The 15,476-nt window shown below is 39.2% G+C and overlaps 1 protein-coding gene across 18 annotated transcripts in view; it reads left to right on the forward strand.

The window, feature by feature from the left end:
- Window positions 1–15,476, forward strand: part of LOC110379551 (focal adhesion kinase 1) — a 179,420-nt gene that overhangs the window by 160,221 nt on the left and 3,723 nt on the right. For 16 of the 18 annotated variants that reach the window (XM_064041580.1, XM_064041587.1, XM_064041588.1 and 13 more), the window contains 11 exons: window positions 267–549; window positions 4,566–4,698; window positions 5,111–5,252; window positions 7,081–7,285; window positions 7,966–8,093; window positions 8,544–9,877; window positions 11,271–11,384; window positions 11,743–11,848; window positions 12,108–12,175; window positions 14,653–14,840; window positions 15,182–15,292. In XM_064041580.1, coding sequence (XP_063897650.1) covers window positions 267–549; window positions 4,566–4,698; window positions 5,111–5,252; window positions 7,081–7,285; window positions 7,966–8,093; window positions 8,544–9,877; window positions 11,271–11,384; window positions 11,743–11,848; window positions 12,108–12,175; window positions 14,653–14,840; window positions 15,182–15,292 — 2,812 coding nt within the window. The remainder of the gene's footprint in view (window positions 1–266; window positions 550–4,565; window positions 4,699–5,110; window positions 5,253–7,080; window positions 7,286–7,965; window positions 8,094–8,543; window positions 9,878–11,270; window positions 11,385–11,742; window positions 11,849–12,107; window positions 12,176–14,652; window positions 14,841–15,181; window positions 15,293–15,476) is intronic. The other 2 variants (XM_064041589.1, XM_064041590.1) reach the window with 1 other exon arrangement.

Here is a 15,476-nt window from a genome sequence, read left to right on the forward strand (position 1 = left end):
CAAGCTATGATAACAAAGCAGTTCTCTGCTGAATTGTGGTTAGTAGTTGTAACTACAGATTTTTCCATACTAGCCAATTTTGAACTTACACTTCTCCGGACACAACAAGAAAACTGTCCTAGCGAATAAGCTTAGCCCACACGAAGTGCAGCTTACTGACATTAGCTTGCTATCCGAACTTGAATAACTGCCCTCGACCAACATTCTGTTAAAATGCTTCTATTACACCTACCTAATATAAATAAGAATACTTAATATTTTCACAGACATAATGCAGCAGTTCTCTCACCCGCACATCATCGGGCTGGTCGGCGTGTGCAGCTCGCCGCCGATATGGATCGTCATGGAGCTCGCCACGCTCGGCGAGATGAGGGCCTATCTGCAGCAGAATGCACACAGGTACTGTATCAGCACAGACATAATGCAGCAGTTCTCTCACCCGCACATCATCGGGCTGGTCGGCGTGTGCAGCTCGCCGCCGATATGGATCGTCATGGAGCTCGCCACGCTCGGCGAGATGAGGGCCTATCTGCAGCAGAATGCACACAGGTACTGTATCAGCACAGACATAATGCAGCAGTTCCTTGATTCTAGTTTCAAATAATTTAAAATGTAAACAACGCCCGGATATAGTTAAACTTTCTATCGAGCGCACTATAGAGTTGTCCTGTGTGGAACTTGAGCGTTATATTATAATCTGCGTTTACCGCCCCCCTCAGGGAGATTTCAGTATATTTGAATCGGTAATTGAAGATTCACTTAATAAATTAAAATCAAGTCAGAAATGTAAAATTATATGTGGTGATTTCAATGTTAATATCTTGGAGGCTTCTCCATTAACTACTAGAATTTTGAACTTATTTAAATCTTTCAATTTAGTGAATTTATTTTATGAACCAACGAGAATAACGGCGTCTTCTTCTACTTGCCTCGATAATGTATTTACCGATTCTGTTGAATCAAATAATACTGTAGTCTTTAACGACCTCACGTCCGACCACTGTGGCCAAAAAGTGAGTTTTCCCATGGTAATTCATACGAGTCCACTTAAAATTGAATGCAGGCCCCATTCAGCTAGTCGTTGTAACAGATTTAAATGTAATATAGTTAAAAAAATTAAGCCCAACATTATTAACAACGAGGATCCTAATGCCATCTATGGATCACTTTTCGGTATTGTCCAGAAAGAATTTGATTCCACATTTAAAAACAAAACTTTGGAAATTAAAAGTACCTCGGCCAACTTTAATCAATGGGCCACCACAGGTATTTATAAAAGTAGAGCGAGGCTGTATGAGCTGTATGAAATAAAAACGTATCAATTTGATGATGCTTTTGTTAGTTATGTTAAACAATATTCTAAATTATTTAAAAAGGTTTGTAATATCGCAAAATCTAAATTCATAAGCGATACAATTAAAAAGTCAAGTAACAAAATTAAAACTACATGGAAAATAATAAATAACGAAACTGGTAAATCGGTCAGGCATGAAAAGAAGTTTGAGATCTTAGTCGATAACAAACTTGTTAGTCATGCGGACGACGTAGCAAAAGCCTTTAACGAGTTCTTTGCCGATATACCCATAGCTACAACTCGCTCCTTAAATTCTTCTTCGACTGATGCTGAGAAGCTTTTGCGTAGTTGTGTACCCAAGTGTGACTTCTTATTCAAGTTTGAGCATGTAACGCCGCAAGACGTCATCAATGTCTTCAAAACTCTCAAGGCAAAAAACACCGGTGATTACTGGGGTATTTCCATTAAACTTTTAAGTCATATAATTGACATTGTTGCCCCCTATCTAGCTGTCACATTCAATAAATGCGTTGATGCTGGTGTATTTCCCGACCTCATGAAACAAAGTAAAGTCGTTCCCTTGTTTAAATCAGGAACCAAGTCGGATATTGGTAATTTTAGACCAATTTCAATTCTACCTGCGTTTAGTAAAATATTTGAAAAGTTAATACTCAAGCAGTTGCTCAGTTATTTTAATGTAAATTGCCTCCTCCATAGTGAACAATATGGCTTTACTCGAGGTCGTTCAACCACTGATGCTGGTGTTGCTCTTTTAAAACATATTTTTAATGCATGGGAAAACTCTCAAAACGCAATAGGAGTCTTTTGCGACCTCTCCAAAGCTTTTGATTGCGTTCAACATGACACACTTTTACGCAAGTTACGTCATTACGGCGTTCAAAACGGAGCTTTGAACGTCATAGAATCATATTTAAATAATAGATTGCAATGCGTAGACATCAACGGTGTCAAATCTTCAGGCCTACCAGTTCAATTAGGCGTGCCGCAGGGTTCTATTTTAGGTCCTTTCTTATTCTTAGTATATATAAATGATTTACCGTTCCATTTGAAAAATATATGTGATATAGTATTATTTGCAGACGATACATCTCTCATTTTCAAAGTTGATAGGAATAGAGAGCAATTTGATGAAGTGAATAGTGCGCTCTCCTTAGTTACGCACTGGTTTACAACAAATAATTTAGTTCTTAATGCTAAAAAAACTAAATGTGTTAAGTTCACCTTGCCTAATGTGAAACACTTAGGACCTAATATTATCCTAAATAATGAAGTTCTTGAAACTGTGAAGTCAACAGTGTTTCTGGGAATAACAGTTGATGCAAAGCTACAGTGGGGCTCGCATATATCTAGCCTCGCGGGAAGGCTTAGTTCTGCTGCCTACGCCGTCAGAAAAGTAAGACAATTCACTGACGTAGACACAGCTCGATTAGTCTATTTTAGTTACTTTCATTGCGTTATGTCCTATGGTATTCTACTGTGGGGCAAAGCTGCAGATATCGAAAACATTTTCGTACTACAGAAACGAGCCGTTCGTGCAATATATCAGTTAGGTAGCAAGCATTCCTTAAGGGAGCTTTTCAAAGAAATAGGTATCCTTACTGTGGCATCTCAATTCATCCTTGCTAACATACTATATATTAGGCAGAATATTCATCTCTACACTAAGAAAAGTGATGTCCACAGTATCAACACTAGGAACAAGCATAAACTGTGCGTACCCATTCACAGGCTTCACAAGGTGCATGGAACATTTAAGGGGCTAGGTATACGATTTTATAATAAACTTCCTCAGTCGTTACTAGAATTGCCATTTGATAAATTTAAAGTCCAAGTCAAATCTATTCTGTCGAAGAAAGCCTACTATACTGTAAATGATTACATAAACGATAAGAGTAGTTGGTCCTCATGTTAAACACCGGACAGCTTCAAGAGTTATCATTGATAGTTGATGTGATTTACTTTTATTTTATACGTGACATTTTCCATTTTGTATGTATACCTACTGACAGATTACCACCATCGTACTGTTTTCACGATGAGTTGTATCGCAATTTTGTAAATGGTTTACTAGCGACTGTAAAACTATTAGTATTAACTGTTTTCTTGTTATGTGGTTGCAAGTCGTCATGCTCCCTTAGACGGTATTGCTTGCGGTAGCGTCGGTGGTCGGGTTGCCCCCCTCCCTCAAAAATGTGCGAGGGGGGCGATGGCTGATCCTCGCGTTATGCTCGTGAACGGGTGCTGCTTGTGGTACCAGGTCGTCTTGCTGACTACATAATTATTTTCTTGACCCGTAATATAATGTGTATGACTTTTGATTTGAGCAGTAGTCCTAGTTCACCGTTTTCACTGTTTATGTTGTCGCTTGGTACGCCCAAAACTATACCTATACGCGTAAAACTATACCTATTTTCAATGAATGAGGCATTATGTTCTCTCTTTTTTTTCCACATTATTTTCTTTTTGTAGCTGCTTGAGTAATAGGTATGGGAAAGGTGTGTACTAGCTAACATGATTACATGTTTACTTGTTTTTTTTTTTTATATACAAATTTATGTGTATTATTTTTAGTGATATTTTTATTTTATTTTTTTTGTATACGGTTCTTCAAACCATACAGACAGAATTGTGTTGCTGGGGAGTTTGTTCCACCACTTCTTCTTCCCAGCAAAAACACATAGGAAGTGGTGAAGGGCGGGCGTTTTGGGGGCTGTCTTTTGTAGATTTGACGTTCAAAAAGTGCTGATTTTCAGCCTACTTTGAATAAATGACTTTTGATTTTGATTTTGATTTTGATTTTGTTCTCTCACCACAGATTCTTAAGTTCTTATTATTTGAATAAGAACTTAACATAAAAAATTATCAAGAATACGTAAAAAAACCAAAACCATACAAAAAAATGCCAATATAGATTACTAATTCCAACAGACATTTTTTTTTTTATATAAATTAGACTACTTTTTAGGCAGTCACACTGGATGAAAATAAGACAACTTTAAATGTCTTGATAAATGAAGACAATTTTACATTTGCCGACCCTTGTTAACTAAACTCCTGAAAACGAACTAAATTGCTGTTTCTTTTTCTCTTCTCTTCCCCCTCTTTCTCACCTCTTCTCTATCTCTTCCTTTTTCTGGCATTTACCTATATTACAAAATCTTAAGTCTTAAGACAAAGTATAAGACTGATTGCCTAAAATACTATCTATTTAAGTCGATAGGTATGATACTAATTATTTCAATTGTTTCAGACTAGAAACGTGCACACTAGTGTTGTACATCTACCAGCTATCGACAGCGCTGAGTTACCTCGAGAGCAAGAAGTTCGTGCATCGAGACATCGCCGCTAGGAACGTGCTCGTGTCCACGCCTACTTGTGTTAAGGTAAGTTATTATAACTCAAATGGATACTTTAGACCTCAAAATTAAAATAGTTTCTCGTTACTCGTTACTTTAGTTAGTTGTGACCCTTAAATGCAACTGGTTCTTAACAATATCTGACTAGTTTTTTTTAGTAATTGATAATATATCCCTAGTAAATTACAAGGCCACGAGCGTGACGTAACATTCTGAATAATAATAATTTTTCGTCCCTTTACATATTTTGAATCTTAGAATAACCGTCCTGTAAAATATTTTCATATTTATATCAATATTTTCATGAACAATATATGTACGATTAATGATTTTTCATTCGTAAAGCGACTTTAACGTTCTGGTACCTAATGGCCACCACAGAAAAACCCCACTAAAGATCTTATCTTCAAAATAACTCAAAAACTTATTTCCTCACCAGTTGGCCGACTTCGGCCTATCAAAGATGGTGGAAGACAAGTCGTACTACAAGGCGTCGCGCGGCAAGCTGCCCATCAAGTGGATGGCGCCCGAGTCCATCAACTTCCGCCGGTTCACCTCAGCATCCGATGTCTGGATGTTCGGTATGTAGCTTATGACCCTTCAAATTTTTTGTATCATTGTCACTCCTCATATACTACCTTGTAAGGCATATTGGGAGTTGATACCTAATTGCTACCAGCCGCCATTGGTCCATGCTTCTCTTTGGTAAGACTAGAAACTAGAAAATCAGACCACTATCTGATTTTCTAGTTTCTGATAAACAAATTACAGCTTTGGATATCGTATTTAATAAAATATTAATGATATACATATACTTCAAAAGACCAACGCACAGTGATTCACTCTAAGGCCATAAATCGAAAAATGTCATTGGCTTATCCCCATTAGATCTACTTACTAAGTGATTAACAAGTAAAGAAGCTTTCGAAAACTCTAAATACCAGTGTCATAAGGTCAAATTATTATTCACTTTTGTGCATCGGAAGTTAGCGCATCTCGAGTCTAATTATCGCAACGTGTGAGTCATCAAAATTTAACACTTTGTTTTTGAGTGTCACTATTCCAAATCAAGTGTTTACGTATGGTGATAGTATGGAGGTCCAAGACCAAGGTATGTACTTCTATTATCAACTACTTTTTTATTTTTTTTAATACGTTTCATATTTTATTTTATTTTTTTATTGAAGGTAGCGTTTTTGTAGATTTGTTTGGTATACTTTGATTTCATTTGGACCTATAACTTTTTGCTGCTCAGTGCTGCACTTGAGGCAAATGTTTTTCGAATAAAGAGGATGTTCTTATAAAACCATATAAGTTTCATCTGCATCTTTCTGCCCCTTCTTGGGTTAAAGGAGTGTCAAAGTATGCATGTCCATAGTAAAGAAAAAACTTTATATTTTAAGTTCAGCTTTCATGTTGTTTTGAGGTAAAGTTTTCAAATGTTCTATTTCGAGGACGACTATTTTTGACATCTGGCACTCTAAAGAGGGTAGTCCAAATGAAAAATGCAACATGTCCTGAATACTTTGACAGAAACATCGTGCCTTTCGGATGACATCGAAAATATCAAACTAGAGACTTTAACTAATAAAATTATGAATGTATGTAAACGAATTTCTCATTATTGGGCAAAATCAAATCGTAGGAGATCTAAGTTTATAGATAAATATTCAGATTGGCTGAATGCAGTTGAAAATATTGATGTAGAGCGAATTGAGTTACATGTATCTCAGAAGTCTGACAAAGTTGAACCATCAACTTCTTCATTCAGATCCCTTCCTAACAGATTTACGAAAGTTACCTGTCAAAAACAAAATATGTACTATCAAAATTTGTACTAGATTTGTTATCTGTTTGTAGTAAATACTTTTGAGCTTGAATGTATTCTGGTAAATTTTGTGTTTTGTGTGTATTTGCAAAAAAAGGTTGTTCATGTATTTTTGTTGTTTTATTTTATTTCTTTATGGTTGTTTTTAATATAAATAACCATTATTTATATAGATTTTTCATTAAAAGTCGCAGTATGACATGTTCTAGGTTTATCGTCTAAAACAAAATTACTGCGAGACATTTCTACACCTAAATAGTAATGATATTTTTTTTAAATAAATGTGGTTATGTTATAATTTTAATAATTTACACTTATCTTAACATATTTCAACGTGTAAAATAAATTAATTAAAAGTATTTGTGAGTTTCGTATTTATGGCCGCCTTTGTATGGAGCGTGAATCACTGTGCAACGCTCGTTCAATCCACGACATGGCTTGACCAAGGGTCCATTGATGTACATCGCGTTAACTCACTTTCACGGCACTCGTGCCCAAGCCAGCGCAAGCCGACATGTCAATATTACGCGAATGGGACACTCCTACCATTTGACGTTATTAATTACTTTTTTACTCCACAGGTGTATGCATGTGGGAGATCCTAATGCTGGGAGTAAAACCGTTCAGCGGCGTCAAAAACAACGACGTGATCGGCAAGCTAGAGAACGGGGAGCGACTCGCCCTCCCGCCGCGCTGTCCGCCGCGCCTCTACTCCGTCATGTCGCGCTGCTGGGCCTACGAGCCCTCGCAGCGACCCGCCGCGCATGCGCTCAAGGAGACGCTGTTGTGAGTAATAATAATAAGAAGGTTTTGTGTCACCATTTCATTTAAGTTGTCTCAAAAGAGCTTCAGCGTGCTGGCATCGGCCCCACGTTCGCCATCTACAAATCTGAGAATCGAAATATAGTCTCGTTAATCTCTAGTCCCTTGATCTGTTGGTGACATACAAAATAATAATAATAGCGTTTCAGGCCGATTTCAGCCACGGGGGCTGTTCTCAACCAACTGCGCAGGACATATAGAGCACGCACATTTGCGCAGACACAGGTGCACAGATCTTTTTCTTCACTCTCATAGCTCGATGGACCGGAGAGAGATCAGGCGCAGGACCGACATTTACGTGCTCTCTGATGCACGGGTGTATCAATCACCAACTTCCAGACCGGGGGCTACTTTGTCGTCATGTACACTAACAGTCACAATATATGTTTTATTTAACAACTAGCGTCCCGTTCCGACTTCGCACGGAATAACAGTATTTCCCCACTTTTTACTGTATGTTATGATACATATAAACCTTTCTCTTTAATCACTCTATATGTCCGCAAAACCGCATGAAAATCGGTTTGTGTAGTTTTGAAAATTTAAGCGTACAAAGGGACACGGGGATAGAGGGACAGAAAAAGCGACTTTGTTTTATACTATGTAGTGATGCCGTCACAGAGTCACGCCATCTGTTTTCACAGTGAGATTCTCCAAGAGGAGCGCAGTTCGGCATGGGAGACGATGCGGCGAGAGAACCGGCGCGTGGCCGCCGCCTCCTTCAGCGAGGAGCCGCCGCCCAAGCCGCAGCGACCTGCCAATAATATTGCGGGTATGTTACATTCATTTGTTGAAGCCTTTGGGTTGCCCAGGTAACTGGGTTAAAGAGATAGTCAGATAGGCATTCTTTCCGTATAAAACACTGGTATTCAGCTGCATATTAATACTTGAATGTTATGTACAGGAATAATTGGACTTCAGATTTATGTACTGTATGCTAACTATTGTTTTTCTTGATTGTCTTAACCTGTAGTCTGTCACTGTACTTATTAAATAAATAAATAAATAAATATGGTTAAAGTAGTAGCCAACCCCCATTTATTTATTTATTTACTTAATAAGAAGGGTGCAAGTCAATTACACTGACTTCTCACAGTACTTCAGACACCCAGTCAAGATTTTCTTCCATTCATCGGTAAAAATCATAATTTCGGAAAAGGTTCACCAGTTGATGATCGCTATTTAAAGATTGGACCTTAATCTCTAAACTTATTGTCAACAGTGAGTGACACAACAGCGCAACCAGCGGGCGGTGGCGCAGCGCAAACATACATCGTAGCGCAGAACCCGCTCGTCCTAGCTCACCTACTGCGCGAGAACCAAGCCCGAGCCCTCCACCCGCAGGCCTACACCACGCCCGCCTCGGTATTCAACACCGTCTCCGTAGACTTCGCCGACACTCTCCCGGAGACCCACGACATCGTCGACAAGATCATACATCCCCGGCCCGACGAGAAGATCGATATACCCCTACAAACTGCCCCCATTCCCGCCGCTAGCTTACAGAAATTAGACCCCATTGTCCCCGCTCCCACTCCTTCTGAAGCTTCAGATGAGACTTTGACTGTAGTGGTAGGCGCGCGAGAGAGTTGCGATAATCTCTGTCAGAATATTCCCAACGTGTCCCCGAGAGACACAGCCTCCCCCTCCCCTGCTGTCGAACCTGACATGCCGGAGCCTTATGCCAGTCGCGTCAGGTCTTTAGAACGAAACACCAGAGGTGCTCTGTCCAGCGCTGAGCGAGCTCCAATACGCATGGGCTCGTTGGAACGTAACGCGAGGGGCAGTGTCTCCCACCGCGGCTCACCAGTGCCCATAGCTCCGTTCACTCGCCAGCACTCAGTCCCCGCCTCCCCCCCGCCCCGCACTCGACGAGACCAAGACGTCGGACAGTTCGCAGTACAAGGCGCACTCAATGCTCAACTAGCGGCCAGTGTCATGAACAAAATGCGAACACAACCAGACCCGCCATTAGTAGAGGAGATATACGACTTCGGTGGGGATAACGTGAAGAGTTGCGTGGCGGTGGCGGCCCAACGAGCATTAGCGCGGCCTCAGTACCGACGTGAAGGAGGTGGGGCGGGGGGCGTGCCCGTGGGCGTGGTTCAAGGCGTGCCCTACGCGCCGCGGACTAAACTACCTCCAGGCATGGTCCGTTCAGCGAGTCCACAGCCGTATCCTCAAGCAGGCTTTCCTGGACAGCCAATGGGCGTTGTCCCTCCCATGTCGTATGGCGGCCAGCAGATCTATACTCACAGCGTATCAGGGGCCCAGCCGATGATGTACCGAGCTCAGGTAGCGAGCTCGCAAGCGCCACAGTTAGCGGGTCCGGCATATCGTCCGGCAATGGTACAGGCAGCTGACGCGTCGGTTATCTTCGCGTCTCGGATGGAGTGTCAGCCGGTGGCGACTGTGTCCGTTGCACCCAGCGTCCCAGTGTCCGGGGCACCCGGTCCGTCCGGTCCGGTATCACAAGGAGTGATGCAGGTCCACGGCGCCGTCCCGGGCGTCACGTCCGGCGTTTCGCACGTTCACGGAGTGGCACAGCCCGTGCAGGTGATTGGGAAATTCGCGTTGAATTTTTTTTACTGCAATCAAATTGGAAGGCATGATTTATTGGTGGTAGTGGTAAATGCAAAACTTACAATTTTATTATCTTTTTTTGTGGAGCTTAAGAAATATAAATTAATAAAAATATTGTAAAAAGTTTTGCATCTACCTTTATCATAAAAAGGCAGAGTATTTAGTACGTGTGTGTAGATAATAGATATAATTAGTATGCATGCTTGATACAACAACGGTAGACGTGTGAAGTGATGTGAAAAAGTTGCGGTATATTTTATTATAAGTAAATATATTTTTATTATTTAATAAAAATAATTAAGAAGTCCGTTTTCTGAGAGCCAGAGAGCAGAATGTACATATTTTTTTATATTTTTTGATCGGTCGACTAAAAAACCGTTTTATTTTAAAATAAGAATATTAACCCAGAGCGGGAACTTACCCAAAGCGGGAAGGGTCATTTGATGATTTCCTATCAAAAAAATGGGCGGGAATTTTCCTAACATAAATATATTTTGTAAATATCCAATCCTTTTCCCGATAAACGAGGTGTATGTGTAAATATGTTTTTTTATTTTAAAAATATTCTGTTGTCTTTGGTTGTTTTTTTTTTATTTTCAGATTTTTGTGTCATTTGGGTTTCTCCGGTAGAGTGTCGGTTTTTATTTTTTTCATTTATTTTATTTTTTTCATGAAATTCTTTGTGAAAAAATGTTTTGTCAAACATCTTTCTTCACAAATGGTTTCATTCTTTTTTTTTCAAATCGAACTAACATTGGGGTTTCAATTCTCAAAATTTTAAGAATATTTCGTGTCTGGGTGATAACATCTTTATTTTCATTTACTAAAAAACATGTTAATATTTGTACAAAATCTGGCAAATGTCACTAACAGCAATGTTAGTTCTTTAAATAATAATTTTAAGTCCCACAAATGCACGCAAAAGCTTGATTGATATTCCACAGATTAAATTATTTTGCAATTGTAGTAGAAAAGTTTGAGTAGTTTTTTTTCGCAAGAGACAATTTGGCAACATTTTTTTTTATAATATTTCAACAGTTCTGAAATATTCTATTCATAACAATTGACAAAAACAAGTTCCCTTTTTTAAGACCATTATTATTCCAAATTGATTTATTGATTAATGCTCAATCCTTCTCCTTGTGAGAGGAGGCCTGTGCCCTGTGGCCTGTGCCTGTGTTGGACGATAAAAAGGCTGTAACATAACATTATTCCAAAACTAATCTCTGGAACAGTCATATTTGTCTATTGTTAGATAGATCAGATTTGCAAAATTTAAAATTAATTTATCTAAATATCTCATTCAAACACAATTTGCGTGCTACTTGCATACAATCGACTATAGCTCTTATATTCTACGCAATAGAGTCCGGAATGCGACAGCGAACAAGCGGTAGAAAGGCGACTGCTCGCCGAGTTAGCAAGACAACAACACCAGAGTGAAGAGGACAGACGATGGCTGCAAATGCAAGAGAGTTTGGTAAATATTATAATTATCTATACTAATATAAATAATTATAAATAGGAAACTATTTTGTTGTTTGTTTGTACCAGGTTACTGATTTAATTTGAAAAATTCTGTCACTTTTGGGAAGCTAGCATAAGCCGAGTAGAATAGGCTATATTGTGTCCGGATACAGGAAGGAGTTCCCTCGCAAGGCATGTGAAACCGCAGGGTACTGCTAGTCCATGAAATAAATCAAAGTGTATTAACAGAATACGTGAGGTGTCCACTATAATTCGTGACTGCAGACACTTTATAATAAAATTGAAAATAAAAAATCCTAAGGAAAAAATGTTATAAGTTCCTAGTTACAACGGATTTAATTTCGTTGCAGACAAAGCGTTTATCAAATGTCCAGCTGTCTACAGAATCTGAACCGGGAACGGAACAGAAGTCAGAAAGCACGAATGAACCGAAGCCGTCTAGTCAACCGCATTCAGGTAAAGTGAATTTTAAGTGAATATTGTTGGGGAATTTATTGCGCCACTACTTCTTCCCAGCAAAACACATAGATAGTGGACATTTTGCGGGCTGTCTTTTGTTCGAAAAGTGCCGATTCATCAGACTAATTTGAATAAACGTTTTTGAGTTTGTCGCTCTGTCTAGATACTAAAATAATTATCTAATGGGACGTTGCGTGTTGCCGAACTATATACCTTATGTAATTTGGTTATTGTTACACTGGAATTTGTGTTGCAGCGCCAACGTCAGCAGAAACGAGTCCAGCGAATACTGTGTCAAAGGAACGACCGCCCAGTGAAGACAAGGTAATCCATCTTATCATGTTATTTTAGTATATTTTACTGCAAAGTTTCATTAACATCAATAAAGAATAAGTAACGAACATACACCTACACTCACAAAAAAATATAATAATATATCGGGAGACCTTTCACCAGTGGCGAAGGGTGGTTTAATGAATTAGGGAAGCCGCAGCAAAAAAAACTGGGGGGGGGGAGTACTCAGGGATGGGGAGAGAGGTAATGGAGGTAATTTCTCAGTCCACCTTTTAGCACTGACTGAGAGACTGATAGTTTGAACATGTTTTTTCGAGGAATTCGGCAGATTATTAATATCTATAAAACTTTATTATCTTTAGTTAGGTATATTAACTACTAGAATCTGAGAAAAGTTGGCACTAGAAACAATACCTTTTAAGTATTTAATTTACAACGGCCTGTTAGCCATTGTTATCGTAGGTATGTGTTTCATAAATCCGTCAGGACGTTACAAATTTTAATATTGACGTATTATTGGTAGGTAATTCACCCGAGCGGCGTGCCCGAGTTTTATAACACGTTTTTATTCTCAAAACTTAACCTTGAAAAAGAAGTTCCTACCTAAAGTAAATAATCTGTCGGAAAACAGTCTAATGCGATAAATACTATCCTAGTTAAGTTTTAAAAGTAGGTACACTAAAAAGAAACCTGATGCAAAGCAAACTGTCTGCGTATCAAAGTAACTCATTTGAACGTAGGTACCTCAATTTATTTCACTACACTCACTGTACTTGAACTGAGTACCAGGTCACAGTGCGATTGCGGGGATTAGTAGGGAGTAATGATACTGCCAACTACTTATCCAAAATTATGTACTTGGTGTACACAAAAATTATTAATTCCCAATAGAGATGGGTAACTCAGGAGTGATAGATAAAAAAGATATGTATCTTTCCGTTCTGATCACTCACTCTTTGTATCAGTTCAAATCCGAATGTATCAGTGTATCTTTAACAACTCATTCAATCGTCGTCCGTTTGTATCTGTGTTGCACTCGCACACACAGCGTTGAGCGGCTCGCGTCACGGTTTCTCATCGGAAAGTCCAGACATCTCTTTCGCACTTCCCTACTTAGAATGTTCTGTCTCACTTTCTCGATACTGAGTATAAGTGTTTGACCATTATTTTTATTTCTTTATACGATTTACACGGCTTTAACAGCCAATTACATAAATCGTAAACTTAAATTTAAAATGAAAAATAAAAACTTAAAAATAAAAAAAAATAAACTTAAAAATATTATAAACTGATACACGAATCTATCTATCCTAAACGAATCTATCACTCTTAGTTCGTACTGATTTAGTGATACATTGGATTGAATTGAACGAAGTGAGTCACTCTGAGCAACAGTACAATGTCACTCGCGGATACGAAAGGATATAGAGATACAAAAGAGTGATACATATCCCAGTGATCAAAAGATTCATATCAATCTTTTCTTTTCAATGATACGTTTTTCCCATGTCTAATTCCCAAGTAGGGTCATTAAATCGCGGAGAATCTTAACACCGCGATTCAGGATTTGCATAAAAATGCACAACGCCATCTATGTTGACATAATGTAACTAAAACACTTTAACATAAAATATTGTACACACACGAACTATGTTATTTCTAAATGATACACACACTAATAAATTCAATTAAGTAGTACAAAGAACAAATTGTTAATGGTATTATCTAAAACAAAATAAGAAGAATGAGAGTGAATTTGTCTGATTTGTTTGTTTACATATTTGAGAGTTCTAAGCGCTGTCACTCGCGCGTAGACAGATATAGCTACTCTACTCTTGACGCGTTCTTTCTCGTTCACTCGCGAGTTTTGATTGGCTGGAACCCGCTCCGTGAGCCGGGTTACCGCTCGCCCTTATGCCGCGAACATCGCGCGGCGCGGCGTGGATGACGTCACGCAAGCGTAGTTTTGTATGGAGGAGGAAGCCGCGGCTTGTTTAGTAGGAGCAAAATGTTTCAAGTAATTTATAGACAATTTCTTTACGGTGGTAGGCGTTTTGTTATACCTACATATTTAAATTGTGTGGTTTAAATGATTATATTAATTATACCTATACCTATATATTATAACTTATACCTATGCTTCTTTCTTGAAATTCGAAAGGGAAGCCGATGGGAATCGGCTTATAAGGACGCCTCGCCACTGCCTTTCACACACTGTCGATTGGCCCCGAAAGGAATGAATTTAGAAGCTCAGAAAAATATGAATCACCGCTTGAAAATTCTTTGTTACTCTCAAGCTTATTAATTAGCTTGTGTTATGGGTGCTAACAGAACTGATGTACTATGTACTTACATATTCTATATTTATAAATATGCTCTTCAGTCTTCACATAAAGCTCGCAATCATCAGTGAGGCAGTACAGCATGGTAACCATTGAGTCAACGGGCTCACCTTAATATATTAATGCAACAAATATAATATTCACCACAAATACCATTTATCCCAGTGCACAGAACCAGTATACGTGGCTACCACCGGCGTGGTGCGGTGCGTGATGCGGCTGGCGGGCGCGGCGGCGGCTGGGGCGGAGGCGGCCGGTCTACTTGCAGCTGTGCGGGCTGTGGGACACGATCTAAGGGAGCTCTGTGCAACAGTCGATAAAGTCGTCGTGCCCTTCCCGCAGCATGCCCAGAGGTATGTTACTAATGCACCGAAGTATGTTACTAGGAAAATAATTAATATATTACCTATGTATAGGAGTGTATTACTGCTGCACAGAAGTTTGTTTTCTTTGCACAGGAGTGGGTTACTGCAGCACTGAAACATGTTACCTGTGCACAAAAACAGAAAATGGTTCTCGATAAACTTAATGGCGGCCCGCAACTAAATTCTGAACACAAATAGTTACGACACGACAAAAATAATGAACTACACGAACTGAATACTGAACTGAACACGGCAATAGCTTAAGTTAACAAAAGAACCAGAAGATTTGCTTCTACTATTTGTACCTAACAAGTATTGCCTATTTGCAGGGAGGTGGAGATGGCGCATCAGGTGCTGAGCAAAGACATGGCGGCGCTAGTGGAAGCCATGCGCCTCGCCATTCAGTACCACAACACCACGCTACACCACGATTATACCAAGTGAGTATACCACACTGACTTTATACTATGTCCGATGTAGGTAAAGTTACCTAAATGAGATTTTTTTTTTAAACTTAAAAAGCTTCAGGCTTCTTCGGCTTCAGACTCACCAATTGATTTCAGACTGTAAATGAAAGCAGGTTTTGCTGGGCAAAAATCCGAATATTTAAGATATAAAATTATG

Source organism: Helicoverpa armigera, chromosome 25 (genome assembly GCF_030705265.1).
Source record: "Helicoverpa armigera isolate CAAS_96S chromosome 25, ASM3070526v1, whole genome shotgun sequence".
NCBI lineage: Eukaryota > Metazoa > Arthropoda > Insecta > Lepidoptera > Noctuidae > Helicoverpa > Helicoverpa armigera.